General features: G+C 58.7%; 1 protein-coding gene across 1 annotated transcript in view; it reads left to right on the forward strand.

The window, feature by feature from the left end:
- Positions 1-14,809, forward strand: part of TGM3 (transglutaminase 3) — a 44,163-nt gene extending 29,354 nt beyond the window's left edge. Inside the window, exons 8-13 of the mRNA XM_066235816.1 lie at positions 562-665; positions 2,391-2,636; positions 6,371-6,679; positions 9,339-9,496; positions 13,237-13,370; positions 14,157-14,809. Of these exons, the coding sequence (XP_066091913.1) occupies positions 562-665; positions 2,391-2,636; positions 6,371-6,679; positions 9,339-9,496; positions 13,237-13,370; positions 14,157-14,304 (1,099 nt within the window). The 3' untranslated portion in view covers positions 14,305-14,809. The remainder of the gene's footprint in view (positions 1-561; positions 666-2,390; positions 2,637-6,370; positions 6,680-9,338; positions 9,497-13,236; positions 13,371-14,156) is intronic.
- The last annotated feature ends 4,324 nt before the right edge of the window (positions 14,810-19,133 follow it).

Below are 19,133 nucleotides of genomic sequence, written 5' to 3' on the forward strand. Positions count from 1 at the left end.
TCGCTGCTGAAGAACATTTGAGGAGTGGCCATTCATCAGTACAGATCTCAACTTGAGCGCTCTGTGGCTCCTTGCCAGACGTGTCGTTCTTACCGCGGCCCCGTTCGTTTTCAGCCCACCCCAAAGAGAGTAGTGTGCCTTCCCCGGATACGCAAGAGGGAGCCGTGCGGGCTTCCCCGCTGGGTCGCCGGCTCTGACCTCGCTCTGCTCTGCTCTGCTCTTCAGAACGTCGGTAGAACATGATGGTCAAGGACCTGGGTTTCGGAGTTAGGCTTCCCTGGGTCCACACCGATTCTGTGGTATCGTTCACTGCCTAACTTCCCTGAGCCTCAGTTTCCCCTTTTACGAGATGGGCACAAACACAGTGCCTACTTCACAGTGCCATCAGCATTTCAGTGAGACCACACTTGCCTGGGTTTAGCGCAACAGCTGGTGCAGGGCAAACTCCCCCTGGTGTGTGTCAGAGCCCCGCACCGCGTCGGATCCGAGGCGTGGTCTCTGCCGTTCACCCGCTGTGTGGCTTTGGGCAAGCTTTGCAGTCTCTGGTTCTGTCGTCTTCAGGAACTTCCACGTCTGGAATGAAGCCTGGTTTGTGCGGAATGACCTGGGCTCCTCGTACAGCGGATGGCAGGTTCTGGACGCCACCCCCCAGGAGAGGAGCCAAGGTAAACCCCCTGTTGGTCCACTGGGGGGGGGGGGCCTCCCCTGGGTGTGGCTCTAAGTCACAGCCTCTCAGTTCCTGGCAGTATGAACGGTGGCACAGGAAAGTCACCCGAGCCCTCTCCGCCACTGGAAGACACAGTAGGATTGAAACGATACTTCCAAAGTCGGTTCCCCCTCCTCATTTTGCTTGGCTCACTCAGGCTGTTATTTAACTACGTGCCTTCCCGGCACCCACACAGCCGCCATTGCTGCGGTGGATGGAGGCCTGGCACGTGCCAGGCAACAAGGAAAAGAAGGCGTCCTCGGCCAGTAGTGATTTCCCTGCACCAGCTCTGATAGCCTGTCCCTCCCGCACGGGACTTGTCCATGACCTTCAGCAGCAGTTGTTTCCTTCCAACTTAAAAAAAAAAAAAAAAAAAATGTCCACGATACACGTCACACGTAACGCACAGCTAAAAATCATGGTTAAACCGTTCTCCAAGGACTGGCGATGAAAATTAAGCCCCCCAACCGCAGCCTCTTGACTAGAATGAATGTGACTAGACTTGGGGGGCATCTGGGGATGAGACAGTAACCCTGCAGATATATTCTGGATCACCGTGTTTCCAAACTTTTTCCTGCAACCCCTTCGTGGTTACCAACGCTTCGTGGGTTGTGGCCATCGTTTTAAGAAATGGAATAGGATGGCGTGAATGGGGTCGGGGGAAGGGAAGGGAAGGAAAAGAAAAGCCAGCAGAGCGCAGTGGACACAGTCAGTGTTGTCCTGTGAAACTCCGGCTTCGGGCTCATCTATGTGCCAAGATGTAAGATCTATTTCTAGATGTCCTAGTTATGGGGGGGAGGGGGGGGGGGGAGACCGTTGAAGGTGACTCTTTTAGGAACATAAAACTGTGTGTATCTTTCCTGTGTATTTGTTTTTATAAACACAAAGAGGAAAATATTCCTCTTTCTGGTCTACTGCACCTTGCTTTTTATTTTTTTTTTCCCAGCGGGGCACTTCACGAATGAAACTATATCTATATCTGTATAGCTACATTGACTTCATATTCATCCATCCATTATCTGCCTATCTACTTACTTATCTATCCATCTATCTGCTTACTTACGGATGCACCCATCCATCTATCATATATATATATATATGATATATATATATATATCATATATATATATATCATTCTATCTTTTGAGCTATCTAGCTCTCTCCCTCTCTCTTATCTATCTATCTATCTGAGCCACCTACACTGAGTGCTAGAGAAGGGAGGTGACGGTCAGGTCTTGGGAGCTTAGAGAAGGGTGAGACCCCTGTGGGCTGGGTATTGGAGGGAGCCTTCCAGGAATGGAGGTGTGATGATTTGGGAAGAATGACTTGCAGACGTGGAAAAGAGTCAACCCTCCACGCCAGACAGCAGACAGCGAGACCAGGGGCCGTGGGTCACTGTGAAGCGGCACCCATAGAGAGCCGGACTGGGCCAGTCTTTAAGGGGGCGGAGCCTGCGCAGGGTGCCTCCGAAGAAGAGAACGACGGTCTGGGAGGGTCTGTGCCGAGTGTCCCACGAGGGGGCAGGCTGTCGCAGCCCCGAGGAGTTTGGCAGAGTAGAGGCAGTGCAGCTGGGTGGTCCTGAGTGGTCCGCAGAGCAGCCGGCCCTGGGGCGGGCTGTCGCGGACTGAGCCTGGCTTTGGCATGCATCCAACCTCTGCCCCTCCCCCACCGCCTTGGCCGCTAGGCGTGTTCCAGTGCGGCCCCGCTTCGGTGGCGGCTGTCCGAGAGGGCGACGTGGACCTGGACTACGACATGCCCTTCGTCTTCGCGGAGGTCAACGCCGACCGCATCACCTGGATCTACGACGACTACCGCGACGTCCGGCGACAGAACTCCTCCGACACGTACACGGTCGGCAAGTACATCAGCACCAAGGCCGTGGGCAGCTACTCCCGCCTGGACGTCACCGAGAAGTACAAGCACCCGGAAGGTAGGAGGGGCGCAGGGCTCGAGGCAGGGAAGGCAGCCTCGCGGCTCCCGGGCGGGCGGGGAAGGGAAGGGAAGGGAAGGGAAGAGGCCGCGCGCACGCTCCTCCCGCGCCCTCAGCCAGTTCTACCTGAATGGGAGGGCTGCGCCCCGGCACCCGACGCCCAGCTCCCCAGACGGATTCCAGTGGGGACGGAGCTGGCATGGACAGGCTGGCGCCAGCAGAAGCTTGCCACAGGCCCAGGCAGCTCTCCTGCCGGCTTGCCTCCCGCTGGGTCCCTTTGCCAACCCCACGGATGGGGTGACAGCGCTGTGATTGAATGGCGTGGGGAGGAACATGCCTCCCCCCTCGTGGGAGGGCCCCCCAGGGCTTTGGGAGAGACGGTTCAGTCAGCCCACTCCCCTGGCCTCCACGAAACGCAGGCAGGAACCACAGTCTGAACAAACAAAGGGACAAAGGCCCCCCTCGCCAAAGGCGTGAGGCTGGGCTAGGGTCACCCTAGAGACCGTCTGAGAAGCCGGAGGGGGTGGGACTGCGTTGTGCGTGCGTTGCGCGGAGATGGCCCAAGTCCCTGACATCTTAGCATCCACGTGGGTACTGCCCCTCCCCCACCCCCAAGGTCACCAGGAAGACCACCTGGTGCTCTGTTTTGAAATTGCTATCCGAGTCCGCGGCCTCTTTAAGGATTCTCCACAGTGACCGGGGAGCTCTGCATTTGACGGTGCCGTTCATTTTCAGAAACAGCCCAGAGTAAATGAATGTTTGCTCTAGTAGCAGGCCAGGGTCACTCTTTAACCGGGCCAGCATTGCACTCTCTCCAGAACGCTTTGGGATAGTGGCCTCAGGGTGTCCTCACAGTTGGTTCTGAGGGTCAGGAAGGTGCTCCTTATAAAGGTGGCAACAGGACGTCCTCAGGTCAGCCTTGAAACTCTGTGCACCTGCTGGCTGTCGGTGCCGGCTGCAGTCTACCTGCAGGAAGAGCTGAGCGCAGGAGATGGGGTCTGTTTCCAAGCTCCCGGGGATGAGCCCTCGGGCCGGTGGTGTTGGTGGACGTATTGAGACACAGCTTCAGGGCAGTGAGATTGAGGATCTCCACGGTCCGTCCTCTGCTGGCCATTCCCACAGCCCTGGGGGTCAGAGGGCCCTTCTCTCTCAGTCGATAAAACAGGGCCTGGGACCTCCCCAAGTGCCTGCTCTGTCCTCAGCTCCAGGGAGGTGACAGAGATCACTCAGATGGGACCCCTGCCTGGGCACAGCTCCCAGGCCAGGGGATGGCAGGTGTAGGACAAGCATTTTCGATGATGTCATGACGTCGAAACAAGTGCAGAGCCCGGGGAACACGTCACCCCGGGCAGGAGGCGAACCCCAGTCCTACCGCTTAGGACGGAGGGGTGCGGGGTTCCCAGGATACCTCTGATCCCTCCCCTCCCTCGCTCGTGAAACGACAGTAGTGATGCCTGTCATCGGAATACACGAGCTGGTGTCCGAAAATCGCCAGGGGCTTCCTAAAGAGCGGCAACGTTGTTTACCAACTTACACACCTGCAGCCTCACTGGACTGGTGGCCGCCGACGTGCCTTCTGAAGCACACTGCTTACAGCAGGGGTCCCCAAACTACAGCCCGCGGGCCGCATGCGGCCCCCTGAGGCCATTTATCCGGCCCCGCCGCACTTCCAGAAGGGGCACCTCTTTCATTGGTGGTCAGTGAGAGGAGCATAGTTCCCATTGAAATACTGGTCAGTTTGTTAATTTAAGTTTACTTGTTCTCTATTTTAAATATTGTATTCGTTCCCGTTTTGTTTTTTTACTTTAAAATAAGATATGTGCAGTGTGCATAGGGATTTGTTCATAGTTTTTTTATAGTCCAGCCCTCCAACAGTCTGAGGGACAGTGAACTGGCCCCCTGTGTAAAAAGTTTGGGGACCCCTGGTTTACAGGATTCTGTGGGGTGCCTCATCTCACTGTCCCGTCTTGGAGACTCTGGCTGTCCCAGTCAGACCTCCTAAGCGACGGGATGGGGCCAGGGGGTCGCTAGGTGGGGGGGGGGATCCCTGCGGGGGCCCTTGGCAACGCGCCCAGCCCCCGACGTGGTCGCAGGATTCTTCATCCTGCCTGTTTTGCTCAGTTCTCTTTTACCCGTTGATGCCAGTTTGGTCTCTGAGGGCCCCGGGGAGGCAAAGCTCATAAAATGGGTTGCTAAGCGTTTATGCAATAGCAATACCAAGGGAGAAAACAGTAGCAGGTGAGTAAGCCCAGCAGGTGACCTATATAGGTATCTAGGCTCTGAGCCTCGTTGTACAAACACGCCTGCTTCAAGGTCCTGGGCGCAGAAGGCTCAGCGGCCTGCACAGACATCAGCCTGGGTGTGGACTTACGGCTCGGCTGGAGAATGGGACGGCACCAGGAGGAGCCCAGCCCATCGGGAGCTATCAGCTTGGGTAATCTGGCCGCCTGGCTCCTTTGCAAGTCGGGTGTGTGGTGTAGGAGGGACCTTGGGCGACGGGTCCTGAGGACTGGCCTTCTCTCTGCCTCTAATCCCCAGATTAGACTAATCGCTCAGGCCTGGCCCTTCCCCTCTTAGGGACTTTGTTCTAACGTCAGATGGGCTTGGATAAGCTGGACTTATCCTCTCTGAGTTCTCCGCCAGTGACCTGTCACTTACGGGAAAGACCTCCTTAAGTTGTCAGAGTGCTTTTTAAGAAGTCATCCGGCGTCTTAGTGTTTTGCCACGTTGGTTGGGGCGGGCGGGGGAGGGGGGTGAGTATGGTCTGCAGATTGAAACCTGGTTAATTCTCCTTTGTGTACCTCTGTGTGTGTTCTGCGTTCCTTCCTGGAAGGTCAGCACCTTCTCACTGAGAGGGGGTCAAGGTAGGGAGCCTAATGTGAAGAAAGTGGTCAACATTGGCTCGGACGCATGGAGTTGATTACTTAGCTCTTAGCACCCAAGAGCCATGGTTTCTAATGGACATCATGGCCATTCTCCTGGGTACTGTTTATACCGTCACACTCACTCAGCAGGGCCCACGATCTGACCAAAAAAAACCCCAAAAAAACCTGTCCTTTGTGTTTTTCACACCTGAACTCTCATGACAATTTCAACTAGTAACTTGGAACTCTGCCAACCACGGGAAGTCCTTGTCAGCTGACTCGGACGAAAGGGCCACTCATCAGCTCTGAAAGCGCCTTCAGAAACCGAACAGAACAAGGTGGTTCAGCGGTTTGGAAAGAAAAAAAATGAATGAAGTCTATTCTAAATCACACCTATCTTCTTTCTTTTCTGCTTATGAACTCACCCTCAGCTTTTCAGCCCAGTTGTTATTTGTGTTTCAATGATCTGTTTGCTCTTTAAGTCTTACAAGGGACTTTTCTCTCCAAAAAAAAAAAAAAAAGAGAAAAGAAATCTAACTTAATCGACCTAAGCAAAACACCAGGTCGCATAGCCATATTCTACACAGAGGCCGACAGAGCTTTGCCGATGGCTCCCCGGAAATCTCAAGCCGGTTGGAAAAGTGCCGCCGGCCAGCTGGTCTGTGACCCGAAGTGCAGGCGGGGGGAGGGACACGGAGAGCCGGGGAGGCCGGATACCTGCTTGGATCAGAATCTTTGTGCGGCAGCAGAACCAGTATTCATCCCAGGCCACCTGTCCAGGCAGGGCCCTGGCCTTCGTCCAGGCTGTGCCCGCCTCCCTGAGCTGCTTCCTTCTTTTCTCCCCCCTCCCCGGCCCTCCCCCGCGCGCAGGGTCCAGACAGGAGCGCCAGGTGTTCAACAAGGCCATGGGGAAACTGAAGCCCAACAGAACGTTTGGCCCCACGTCGGCCGAGGGCGAGAGGGAGGAGCTCCGGGAGCCCAGCATCTCCGGCAGGTTCAAGGTCAACGGCATCCTGGAGGTGGGCAAAGACGTCCACCTGTCCCTGATCCTCAAGAACCTGACCAGCGACCTGAGGACGGTGACGGTGAACATGACAGCCTGGACCATCGTCTACAACGGCACCCTGCTCCACGAGGCGTGGAAGGAGTCCATCACCGTCTCTCTGGACCCGGAGGAAGGTAAGACGTCCCGTCCGTCCCGTGGGGCTGGCGAGGCGCCCGCCGTGCGCCCGCCCGAGGTCGCCGGGGTTCCGTCGGGGCGGGGCGGGGCGGGCGGGAGGCTTCCCGCTGCAGCCGACGCCAGCCGGAAGGAGCCTCACACGACCTCGGCGGTGAAAGCCTGGGGTTTGGAGGTTTTGTAACTTTCTGTCGTGGCGCACGGTGCAAGTCCAGGGTAGTGCCAGCCCAGATTCCTGCACGCCCTGGATGAGGAAGCAGGGAGGCTTGGGCAACGAATAGACATGCCTCATTATCCCTGACAGCAGCGCTTTCCAACGGGGGGGTGCCGCGGCACCCGGGTGTGCGCTGCAGGGGTTCCGACAGCGTGCTGCAGGGGTTCCGACAGCGTGCGGCGCCTGACTGCTCAGTCAGGAGCGCTGACCTCTCTTCCCTCAGGTTGTCAGATTAAAAAAAAAAACAACTGGCAACAGCCAACCCAACAATAGCCACCCAGGGTGAATGAAGCAAAGTATATCTATTTTTTTTTTTGTCAGATCAGCAAAAAGTCTAGCTGTGGATGTGCCACAGAATCCTAGGACTCAGTTTATGTTGTGCCATGAGGTGGGAAAGGTTGGCAATCCCTGCCTTCCAAGGGTATATACCACGACCTCCTCTGACCTTCTAGAAAGAATAGATTCTAGTATTATCCCCATTTTACAGAGGCCAAAACTGATGCCTGGAGAGTTTTGACTCTCGCTTTAAGAAATGAAGCGTCGTCATAGCTAGCCAGCGGGTCTTGGTCCCGGGTGTCCTGGTGCAAAATCGGACGCTCCCCTCGGCTCCTAGGCTCTGTGGCGGCCACACACCCCCCTCCTGCCACCCCGCCCTTCCCCACGGTCCGCCACTTTTAAAGGTCAGAGCCCAGAAGGATTGCAACACGCGGGCAGGGTTTTGACCCCTCGCCGAACGCAGTGCCCAGCGGCTGCCCCTGGTGGGTGGGGAGTGGGGGTGAGTGGAGTCCAGACTCACCCCCACTGGTGTCCGTGACAGGTTTTCTCGGAGGTCTGAGGCTGTGGGAGGAACAGCAGCACAGACCGAAAAAATTAAATGAAATGAAAGGAGCGCAGGTAGGTGGAGCAGAGAATGTCTGGTGCCCAGGGAAGGATTAGAACGCAGGTGTGCCCACGCTGGTCAAAATCCCTCAAGCACGGTTATGAAAAGCTGGAACTTACCGAGCAGATTAGCCAGGGTGGGGTGGATTTGCTCCACAGAGGGAGCTCATAAAAACCGATTAATTACACAGCCCATCTTGAAAAGAATTCTGCGTGCGGAGAGCCCGGGATGTGTTACAACGTGTCGGAGGGCGGCATTGCCCCGGCGACCGGACTCCTCACAGAGCTTTGAGCAGAGACCTTGCCCCATGGCGGGCTGTTTACCTTTCTCACGGGAGGGGCTACTTCTGCAGGCCTGGGGTCAGTGCAGGGAAGGACACGGGTCAGAGAAAGACGCACTTCTGCCAGAGGCGGCAAAGGGAGATAGGAAGGGAGGAGGTGAAGCGGTCTCGGAGGCCTGACGCCGTCACCTACGTTCTGGGGGACCCTGTTAGTCCTAGTCCCCCTTCCCTTTCCAGAAGAGGAGCCTCAGGCTTCCCTGTCTGAGAGGCCGGGCCAGTTGATGCCAGGGCGTGTCATCATCACACAGGAGGGGGGAGGGGACAGAAAGGGCCGATTCCTCCAGGCTCTAAGGGCAGAGCTGACGTCCTCCCCGCAGTCTTACCTCGGAGGGGACCTGACGCTGTGGGGGCCAGGCACCCCCCGGGCCAGCCGGCATGACCATGGAGGGAGAGGTGGGGGTGCCGTGGACCCTGGAGGGCGGGGCCGGAGAGGGTCTGGGCGCTTGGAGAATGGCTAGAAAGATAAAGAACGGCTGAGGAAGGCACTTTCCACAGACAGTGTGCCCGTTCTGGCCACAGGAACTGTGAGGAGCACGGGGGTTCTCTTCAGGGAGAGGTGGTGCGGGCCCAGCCTGGGGACCCTGCACTGCGTTCAGCGGGGAGCCCCGGGAGACTCTGGAAGTGACGTGGCCTGATGGGGGTGGGGGAGTTCTTTTAAAGCCCCCCCCCCCCGGCGGATGTATGTGTGCGGATGACCTGGAAGCAGGACAGTCCAGAGGTGACGGGGGGGGGGGGGTGTGTGTGTCAGATGCTGTCCAGGCTCCGAGGCGACCTGGGAGGGCCCTAAGCACTCCCTCTGCCAGTCCCTGGCTTCCCTTCCTCGTCCTTATTGTGCTGTCATCGTCATTGTCATCACCACCTGACAGTCAGCTAACCTTCCAGTGCCCCCCCCCCCCCCGCCCCTTAGAAGGAAACCTGCCCTCTGACGTTTTCTGGACGTGGAGGAAGCTTTAGGCCCTCCAAGCCCATCCTGCTGGGAATCGGCTCGGCTCAGCCGGCCAGAGTCTTGACCTCCCCCTGGGCCCCCTGCCTGGAGCCCGCCCAGGACAGGGTGGGGCGTTTCCCTGCAGGGCCTGGCCCGAGGCAGGGAGGGCCCGGTCAGGCCCTGGGCCGCAGACATTGCTGGGCAGCTGGCGCTGACCCAGCTTGGCCTCGGCTCTGAAGGGGGTCTCAGGAGCCGGCCCCCACTCCCTCTCACTCTGCTGCCTGCCTCCCCCCCCCTTCCAGAAACGCAGCACCCCGTGAAGATCACCTACGCGCAGTACGAGAAGTACCTGAAGGCAGACAACATGATCCGGATCACGGCCGTGTGCCAGGCCTCCGACGAGGCCGAGGTGGTGGTGGCGAGGGACGTCATCCTGGACAACCCCACCCTGACCCTGGAGGTAAAGGGGTGGCGAAAGGGTGCCCCCCGCAGCCAGCCCACCCGCCCCCATGCACCACAGCCATCCCAGACCACCGGCAAGGCCCTTCCCTGCAGGAAGGGGCAGAGGGCTGGGCCAAGCTCAGGTCCAGCCTCTGCCAAATGGCCTGGCCAAGAGATCTTGCTCAGACCGATAATAATACCCCTGCTCCCTGACGGGTGAGATAAACAGGCACATTGCCCCGTGGCTTCGTCAGTTCTAGTTCTAGACCCACTCAGCGCTGAGCACCTGCTGTGTTCTGGGCCACGCCAGGCTCGGGAATCTCAGAGGGGCACCAGGGACGGGTCCCACCTGAAGGACACACTGTGGAGCAGGTCAGCAGTGGGCACCATTCACTCTCTAGAGCCCGGAGTTAGAGACCAGTGAACTCTCAGGAGCCCAGTCTCATGCCTGCATGTTCTGCCACCTCGCACAGGAGAAAACCAAAGCCCAGAGGCGAGGAGGCAGGAGCTAGTTACGGCCAGAGCCCGGCTTTTAGAGCTCAGGTCCCGGGACTCCCAGCTGAAGGCACTTTTTTCTTATCTTTTTTCTGAAGTGAGAAGCGGGGAGGCAGGGAAACAGACTCCCACATGCGCCCGACCAGGATCCACCTGGCATGCCCACCAGGGGGTGATGCTCTGCCCATCTGGGGCGCTGCTCCGTTGTAACTGGAGCCATTCTAGCACCTGAGGCGGAGGCCATGGAGCCATCCTCAGCGCCCAGGCCAACTTTGCTCCCATGGAGCCTTGGCTGTGGGAGGAGAAGAGAGAGAAAGACAGAGAGGATGGAGAGGGGGACGGGTGGAGAAGCAGATGGGCGCTTCTCCTGTGTGCCCTGGCTGGGAATTGAACCCGGGATTGCCACACGCTGGGCTGATGCTCTACCACTGAGCCAACCAGCCAGGGCCCAGGACCCTTTACAGGGTACCCAGGCACATCCGCAGCCAGCAGCGGTATCTTCACAGTGGTTAGGAATGAGCTGCCTGTGTCTCTGCTTCTGGTTATGGTCTCTGCCCCCAGGCTCTCTCTCAGGAGCCCAGGCTGTGGGGGCTTGGAAGTCTGAGGAAGGCACCTAAGACCACCCTGTCCCTTCCTAGACCCAGGGATGTCCTTGTGCTGACTCCAAGCCCATCTCTGATCTCCAGCCCCTGGGTCCTACCTGCCCCCCCCCCCCCCCCCTTCCCCGCCAGTCGGGGCTGGAGGACACCATAGGCAGACAGCACAGAGCTGAGGAGCCGGAGCTGGCAGGCAGGGACAGCCAGAGGAGAGAGGGCCTTCCCGTGAGGGACCCCGGAGAGCCTCCAGGGTCAGGCGTCTGCTGTCTCTGCCACCTGCCTCTCCCGTCCGGACGGCCAGCGCCTTCCTGTGTTCTGTCTCCACGCCACCAGCCTCCCAAGCCCCAAACTTCTGAAGGAGCCGGATAACTGTGGCTGCCCCTGTCCCACCCCTCCCGAAGCTGCACTCTCGCTGCAGGGGTTTCTGACCTCAGACAGAGATCGGGGGGACCCAGGATGCCCACTCCCAGGCGGCTAGCCTGCAGATGAGCCCTTTCACGGTCCCTGTGAGCCCGGTCTGGGCTTCGGAATGAGCGGGGTGGTCCCCCCCTGCGGGGACTAGGGAGCCAGCGCCTGGACAGCCAGTACAGGGGAGAGCAGGGCCGGCGGTAGTCCGGATGCCGGGCCCTGTAGCGGTGTATCCAGGCCCCGCCATTTCTCAGCAGGGACCCCGAGTGAGTTCCTTGATCTCTGCATCTCAGTTGCTCCAACTCTGTCCCGGGGATGATAAACCACTTTCCCCGGCAGGGTACACTCCCCTCAGGGAGGACTTCCTGACATCACACGCCCTGCCCCCGATTAGGCCTGGTCCCCCGCTCAGACACCCTCGGAGCCTGTGCCCTCTCACTTCACAGCGTTTGTCCTGGTAGAACTGACCCCTTCGTTTCTGCGACTGCTCGGTGGCGGTCTCCCACGGGACGTGAACTCCCAGGGCTCTCCTATTGACTCTTGCCACTCATCCTTACAGCGACCCGTTTTGCTTCTTTGGGGCACCTTTGTGTGAACTTCCTCCCCCCGGCACACCCTGCCCTCTGCGCTGGCCTGCAGAGAGCCGAGACATCTTCGTCTTGGCTGAAGGAAGGAACCCGTTCAGAGCGGGCACGCGCCAAGGTTTAAACTCACGAGGGCGATCTGTGCAAAAAGACAAAGACAGGAATCGGGGCAACACTCTGTTCTCCCCCCCGGCACTGATAGATGGTGCGCACAGAGGACCTTCCGCAGCAGTCAGACCGTGAACTCTGAGGGTCGTTCCGAAGGGTGATCCAGCCTGCGGGAACCTGTGAGCCACGGGCCGTTAGACACAGGCTCCAGGGGGCTCCCCCTGCTCTCCTCTGGGGTGCCTGGAGAGACTGGGGCCCATGGGACTGGGTGGTAAAACAGCAACACAGAAAGAAAAACAAACGCAGGAAAATCTATTGAATATCCGTGTGTGGAGAACGTGGCACCCCGGGGGGTGGCCTTGTTGCGACCCAGTGGCATCATATTAGGATTCACCCTTCAGATTGTGTCGTACTCTTCAGCGAGCCCCGTGGGAGAAATTACAGTATCGATCGCGGTCCCTAAGATGTTTCCATGATGTACAAATTGCCGGGAGCTGTCGCAGAGCCCCGGCGAGAAGAGCAAAGGAACCCGTGAGGGCCTGGCTTTTCTATCCGTCTGAACCGCCGCTTTATTGCCGTAAAACGGTCGCTGTAAGGATGAGTGGCAAGAAAAAGGAAAAGGGGAAAAAAAAAAAAGATAAAAAGCATAAAAGCAGCCCTCCTGTTGCGCTCCTCAAAAGGAGAAGAAAGGAAACCTACGAGCCACACAATTTCAGTTCCTCCTCCTAAGACGCTCTCTTCCCGGCCCCTCCGGTAGCCGGTAGCCGAGAGGAAGGCCTCTAGAAGGAACGACAAGTGTATGCGGTCAGGGCAAGAGACCGAGGCCCAGTTGTGTCTGCATCCCCGCTGACCGCCAGCTTCCTCCCGCCTTCGGGAGCACACGTGGTCCAGGTTCCGTTTCCGACAGGAGACCTTGGCCTCTCCGGCCCCTGGCCCAGGACCGCAGGACACCGGAGCCCTGTTCCGACCGCAGCATGTGGCCTGTGGGGCAGTCCCCGGCTCGGCTCCGGGAGTTCAGAAGGGCGTTGTACCAGGCAGGGTGTCATCAGAGGAGAAGGACCCGCGTGGAGGCCGGGGCCCCACGGACACCGTGTCCCGTGGAAAGGAGGGGGTCTGAAAAACCCAGAGCCTCCCAGGGCGGGGCTCCCAGGCTGGGAGGGGGCGGCAGAGCCTGTGAGCGGAGCTCCGAGAAGAGCGCTGTTCTGAGGGTCAGAGTGAAGCCTCGGCCGACCCTCCCAGCGGCCCGCAGCGGCACCAGGCCGTCTGTCCTGGGAAGAAGCGGTCTCCCTTCCCAGGATGAAACGGAAAGGGGGCCCGAGGAGGAGCCAGCAGGGACGCTAAACCCCTCTCAGCCACTCCCGCGTGCCCCCTCGTCCCCTTGCCTAAGCCTGGGTGTCCCGTCTGTGGTGCGGAGGACGTAGCCACTTCCGACGGTCCTCTCTGCCCTCGCCCTCCGTGGCGTCCTCACGCACACGCCCCCCCAGTCGCCCGCCCAGCCCCGTGGGCTCTCACGGCGCGGCAGGGGTGACAGGCGGCCCTGCCCTGACTCTGCCCCCTCTCTCCCGCAGCTGCTGGACCAGGCCCAGGTGCGGAAGCCCGTGAACGTGCAGATGCTCTTTGCCAACCCGCTGGATGAACCCGTGAAGAACTGCGTGCTGATGGTGGAGGGCAGCGGCCTGCTGCTGGGCAGCCTCAGGATCGAGTGAGTCCCAGGCCGGCCGGAGGGGCCCCGGGGGGCGTGGTGGGAGGGGGGCTGAGGGGGCTCCTCCTGGAGCGAGGCCAGCGTGCTGTCGTGCTGTCGCCTCTGCCGGAGAATGCGCCCGGGGCCATGCTTGTTTGCATTGGTTTTGGAAGCTCACCAAACCTGAACTTTTGGGAAGTCTGAGTCACCAGAGCTGGCAGCTAGCTGGTCCTTGGGGCTTAACAGAGTTGGGAGCTCACCGGACCCTCACCACCCCCTCGCTGATGGGTCCTTGGGCTGGAGGGGCCCAGTGACCCGGGGCAGCAGCGATAGCAGGGGTCCCCAAACTACGACCCGCGGGCCGCATGCGGCCCCCTGAGGCCGTTTATCCGGCCCCCACCGCACTTCCAGAAGAGGCACCTCTTTCATTGGTGGTCATTGAGAGGAGCATAGTTCCCATTGAAATACTGGTCAGTTTGTTGATTTAAATTTACTTGTTCTTTATTTTAAATATTGTATTTGTTCCCGTTTTGGTTTTTTACTTTAAAATAAGATATGTGCAGTGTGCATAGGGATTTGTTCATAGTTTTTTTTATAGTCTGGCCCTCCAGACTTCACGGTCTGAGGGACAGTGAACTGGCCCCCTGTGTAAAAAGTTTGGGGACCCCTGAGCTAGAGGGAGCTGAAGCAGCCATGACCTTGTCTAGCCCCCCAGCAGAGCAGGACGGGAGGCCACCACCAAGGCCTCTCCAGCCTGCGGTCTGCAACTCTCACCCCCAACACTGATTCATGCCCTCCCCCCGCCAGTGTGCCTAACCTGCGCCCCAAGGAGCGGTCCCGGGTACGCTTTGAGATCATGCCCACGCGGAGCGGCACCAAGCAGCTGCTGGCTGACTTCTCCTGCAACAAGTTCCCCGCGATCAAGGCCATGCTGTCGGTGGACGTGGCGGAGTGAAGGGCCCGGGCAGCCCCACACAGACTTGGGTACCACGGAGCAGGCAGGGCTTGGCCGGCCGTCCAGCCTGGGAGACAGACCCACTCCGTCCCCCCAAGGCTGCCTGGACGGGGAGCTCCAGCCTTCCAGCACGCCCCCTCCCCCCCCCCTCACTCCCAGGCTGGGCTGGCTCCACCCTGACCTGAGACTGATCACTTGGGCAGCTCTGCTCTCTGGCCGCCCCTCCCTGGGGCCGCTGGCTTTGTGAGCCTCACGGCCTCTGCTCAGACCTCTCCTCCACCAGTGCTGCAGGAGGGGCGGGGGGGAGGCGCCTGACCCCGCGACTCTCTGAGCAGATGCGGACGGTCTGGACTGTGGGCTGATCCCTAGCCTGCCGTCAGGACATTTCTGCTCCTCCCTTGGTCCGCTGTGGAGGGGAGGGGACGGTTGGCCCTATGTCATGACACTCACCTCCTTACACTCAAAATAAATATTGAAGAGAGCACACCCACACAGCACTGACTCTGTAAGACCGCTGCTTCGCCGGAGGTGGGACGGGGGAGAGAGGGGGCTGGGGCCATGTCCTTCCTGAGGAGGGATGACCTTTGGAGGTGGGCACATAACCCGGCTCTGACAAACGGGGCATAAATAGGAAAGTTTTCTGAAAGGCTTTGGGGAAAAGATTCAAACCCGTCCCCCACACTCGCCAAAAAAAAATAAGAAATTGGAGGAAGAGAAGTCCTGCCCCCCCCTTTTTTCTTTCATTTTGAAGAGTGTCCGATCCTGACCATGTCTGGAGCAATGGCAGTCACTGTGTCAACATGAGGGGAATACCAAATAGAACAAGGAAATGACTCAGAGCGCCAACGTTGACAATACATCTAATTAACCAGCTCTGGATCTGCCAATCTCTAGTTCTAGACCCACTATTAAGTGGCACAATGTATGTTCTTATGGTCTAAGACACTTTTCGTTGGGTACATGGAAATTAAAGGCTTCCTGACTGACTCACCGACACCCCCACCACCACCGTGAAGGAGTCTGCCATGCGCCGGGCGCTGTCCCGGAGCCGGGCGTCCAGAAATGAGGCAGCCCCAGTTCCTGCCAGGGAGGAGCATGTGTCATTCAGAAGACACACAGAGCCGTGACCCACACCTTGTTCCTCCCTCTGCCTCCATTCAAAGCCCGTCCCTTCCACATCCTCGCTGTGTGAGCCTGATCAAGCTGTCGGGCCTCTCTCCCTAGTCGTCCTGTGTGATAAAAATCAGGATGATAAGAATAGAAGCTGTCTCATGGGAATTTCATATGCCCCGTGTTTGGTAGATTCATTAACAAAAAAGCACGGGGGGGGGGGGGAGCTCATAGACCCCAGACAGCAGTGTGGTGATTGGCGGGGGGGTGGGGGGAGATGAAGGAAGGGGTAAGGAGGACACATGGCGGGGCGATGAATGCAGACTGGACGTGGGGACAGTGGACACAGCACGGTGCACAGAGATGGGCTGTAGCATTGGGCGCCTGCCCCCTGGATGATCATGTGAACCGGGTGGGTTGGCTGAGGTTTTACCAGACCTGCATGGCAGTCTGAGCCCTCCCTTGCCCATTGAAAAAGGCCGTACCCAGCCCACCCCCCAATAAACCTCTTAGACTCCTACCTATACCTCAGTGACTGCTTCCTGGAAGATCCAATGGACCCCTGATGCCAACCGTGTGGCACCACAGGGCAAGCCCTGACCACGCCCCCTCCCGTAAGCCCTCCCAGGCAATCCGGGAGGGGAGCCTGGGGGGGGGGGACACCCTCAGAGACCTTGGCTTCCCAGGCTGCCCCGATCCGCGGAGCCCACGTGACAACGGGCTGGATTCCTCCCATTTGCTGTTTTACTGAATCTGATGGGTCCCCGCAGAATTGCGAACCCTCAGACTTCTGTGCGCTGAGCCCCCAGCTATTTGCTGATCACAGGTCAGGTGTTTCTGCCCCGCCCTGGTTCCCACGGACGCTGCCTGCCGCTCGTGGGTTTCCGCTCCTGTGAGCTGCGATCCTCCTGTGTTCGCCCGGCAGTCTCTCCGATTTAGGGGGCTCCCCGCCCCCTTCATTCGGCTTTTCACTGGGCGTTAGGAGGGGGCGGCAGCCTCCAAGCTGCCCGCACGCTGGGAACCGAAGTCTTGCTCTCCGCCTCTCCGTCAGCGTTTCGTATCCCTTCCACACTCTTTTGAGGAAAGGGTGAAAACTCTCTCCATGTCAGAGGGCGGCTGGAGGCTGAGGGAGTGAACTGGGTCGCCGTGGAGAGTCGTTGGCACGTGGCAGCGTGGGCACCCAGGTCGACCGGCCCAGGTGCCCAGTCTCTATGTCACGCTTGCAGCCCAACCTACGCGAATTCTGCACAGGGAGCCGGTGGCCGGTGCCACCCCAGGTGTACAAAGAGCCGGGGAAGTCCGTGATGCGGAAACTCGGGGGCGTCTGTCTGCGCCGCGGTGCCCGGCCCTGCCGGGGAGTTCCCGGACGCCGCCTCCCGGCCCACTTTCCCGGAACGCTCGGTCCCCGGCCCTCTCATCTCTCCACTGAGGACGTGCCATCCGGCCGCCGGCCGCCGGGGAAACCGAGAGCTCCTCTTCCCAGAAGCAGCCGCTTCACCCATCCTGCCAACCAGTCCTCCTCCCGACCTGGGAGCCAGCTTCAACTGGCTGGGTCCAGCCCACGTGTCCCGGAGCTTGTCCGGGAGCAGGGGCTCCTCCCGCCATCTTGGCACGTGTCAGCCCCCCCACCCCTGCCAGCCACCTTCCAGGGCGGACAGTACTGACCCACCCCGTCCCCAATGGAGGGTCGGGGAGGCCGAGAGCAGATTCCCTCGGTGTTCTGCTCTCATGATCCCTTTATAATAACCTACAGCACTTTTCGCAGTCATTTGCTTATCTGCCCACAGCTGCCAATCTCCAGGGTGGAAACTGGTACAGGTGCATTCAGATGATTTCTTGATAGCACATTATAATACATAATATGTTCGGGAACATCGCACAGTTGAGGTGTTTGACTTCTCGCACGGCGTGACTTGTCATGTTATGCAAAGCCGCCGTACAGCTTCCTGAAGCCCGCGGGCCGCCGCGGGTGAGCCGCGTCTCCGATGATGTCCGCGGGTCGTCCCTGCGTCTCCCTCCAGCGTGCCCCGGAAGGTGTCACCGAGCGGGGTTTCCATCCGCGACAAAATAAAATCCTGTGTGACTTAACGCGGTCCAACTTTATGGCTACTGTGTAGGAAATTAGCTTTTCCCACTTAGCAAATAAAAAATTCTAAATAGAGACAGACACGTCGGTTAAGCTATTTCAAGCAAATTTATGCAGAGTATGAAAATTCCTTAAATACGGAGCTTATAAGAAAGCGGGGGTGGGGGTGAGGAGAGTCGCCCTTCTGTCCCCACCCTCTGGTGCTCTGTCCCCCAGGGGACACTCAAGGTGTCCGTTTGGAGGGTGTCTTCCCGGTGTCACCGGGCCCTGGAGGGATGAGAGTGAGGATCCTCGTCCAGTTCGGTCGGTCGTGGGAATTACAGGCTTTGGAAAATCACGGGGTGGCCAGTGTTTCGGACTGAAGACCCAGCTTTCCGGTTAAACCCGCAAGGCGTGGGCGGGCTGGGGGCGTCACTCGACAGAAAGACGTTAGTATTTCCGTGTATGACATTAGCAACGCCACTCGCCAGATCCTGGAAGATGTGACCTTCGGGGTGACCAAACCATGAAACTCCAGGGCGGAGATTTCACTGAATCACTGGATAAACCAGCCCCTCCCGTGACCAGGTGGTCTGTGCTTTCCGGTAGAGGGGAGGTGGAGGGCGTGAGCAATAAAAAGAAAAATCTCATGGACACGGACAACAGCGTGGTGATGGGCGGGGAGAGGGGGAGAAGATGAAGGAGGGTCTAGGGAGGATAACTGGCCACGAACAAAAGCTTTACTTGGGGGGGGGGGGGGTAAGCACACCACACGGCATGCAGAGATGTGTTGTAGAATCGGGCACCTGAAACCTGGATGATTATATCAACCAGGGTCATGCCAATCAATTCAATTAAAAAAAAAAACACCACAGGATAAAAAATAATAAAAGTAAAATGAGGAATCAAATAAATACAAGCTATGAATTCAAGTACTGATTAGTACAGTGATAACTCAGCGTCTGGATGGGGTGTGGGGGGAGGGGCAGGTAGGGCCAGCCCTCTGGTCGGTGACATCGGGGTAGAAACCCAACCTGAACTACAAGGACCAGCGGAGCCACGTGACTGTCTAAAGGCCTGAGCTCCAGAAACACGTGGTGATGTCCCGCGGTGGGAGGTCTGGGGGGCGGGGCCAGGGGCGGGGCACGCAGAACGGAAGCAAATAGTCCCTAGTGGAGCAGGGACTGTAAGAGGATTCAAAACAAAGACAGAGGGCTGAGGGGAGGGGGACCCACCTCCAATCGGGCCTTGTGGGCTCCTGGAAGGACGTTGGCTTCTATTCTGCATGAGATGGGGAGTCCGGGGTGAGGAAGGCAGGGAATCAGGGAGGCAGTCAGACAGACTCCCGCATGTGCCTGACTGGGATCCACTGGCACGCCCACCAGGGGGTGATGCTCTGCTCATCTGGGGCGTTGCTCTGTTGCATCCAGAGCCATTCTAGCACCTGAAGTAGAGGCCACAGAGCCATCCTCAGCGCCTGGGCCAACTTTGCTCCAATGGAGCCTCGGCTGCGGGAGGGGAAGAGAGAGAGACAGAGAGGAAGGAGAGGGGGAGGGGTGGAGAAGCAGATGGGCGCTTCTCCTGTGTGCCCTGGCCGGGAATCGAACCCAGAATTCCTGCACGCCAGCCGACGCTCTATCACTTGACTTCTATT

Source organism: Saccopteryx bilineata, chromosome 6 (genome assembly GCF_036850765.1).
Source record: "Saccopteryx bilineata isolate mSacBil1 chromosome 6, mSacBil1_pri_phased_curated, whole genome shotgun sequence".
NCBI classification, from domain to species: Eukaryota; Metazoa; Chordata; class Mammalia; order Chiroptera; family Emballonuridae; genus Saccopteryx; species Saccopteryx bilineata.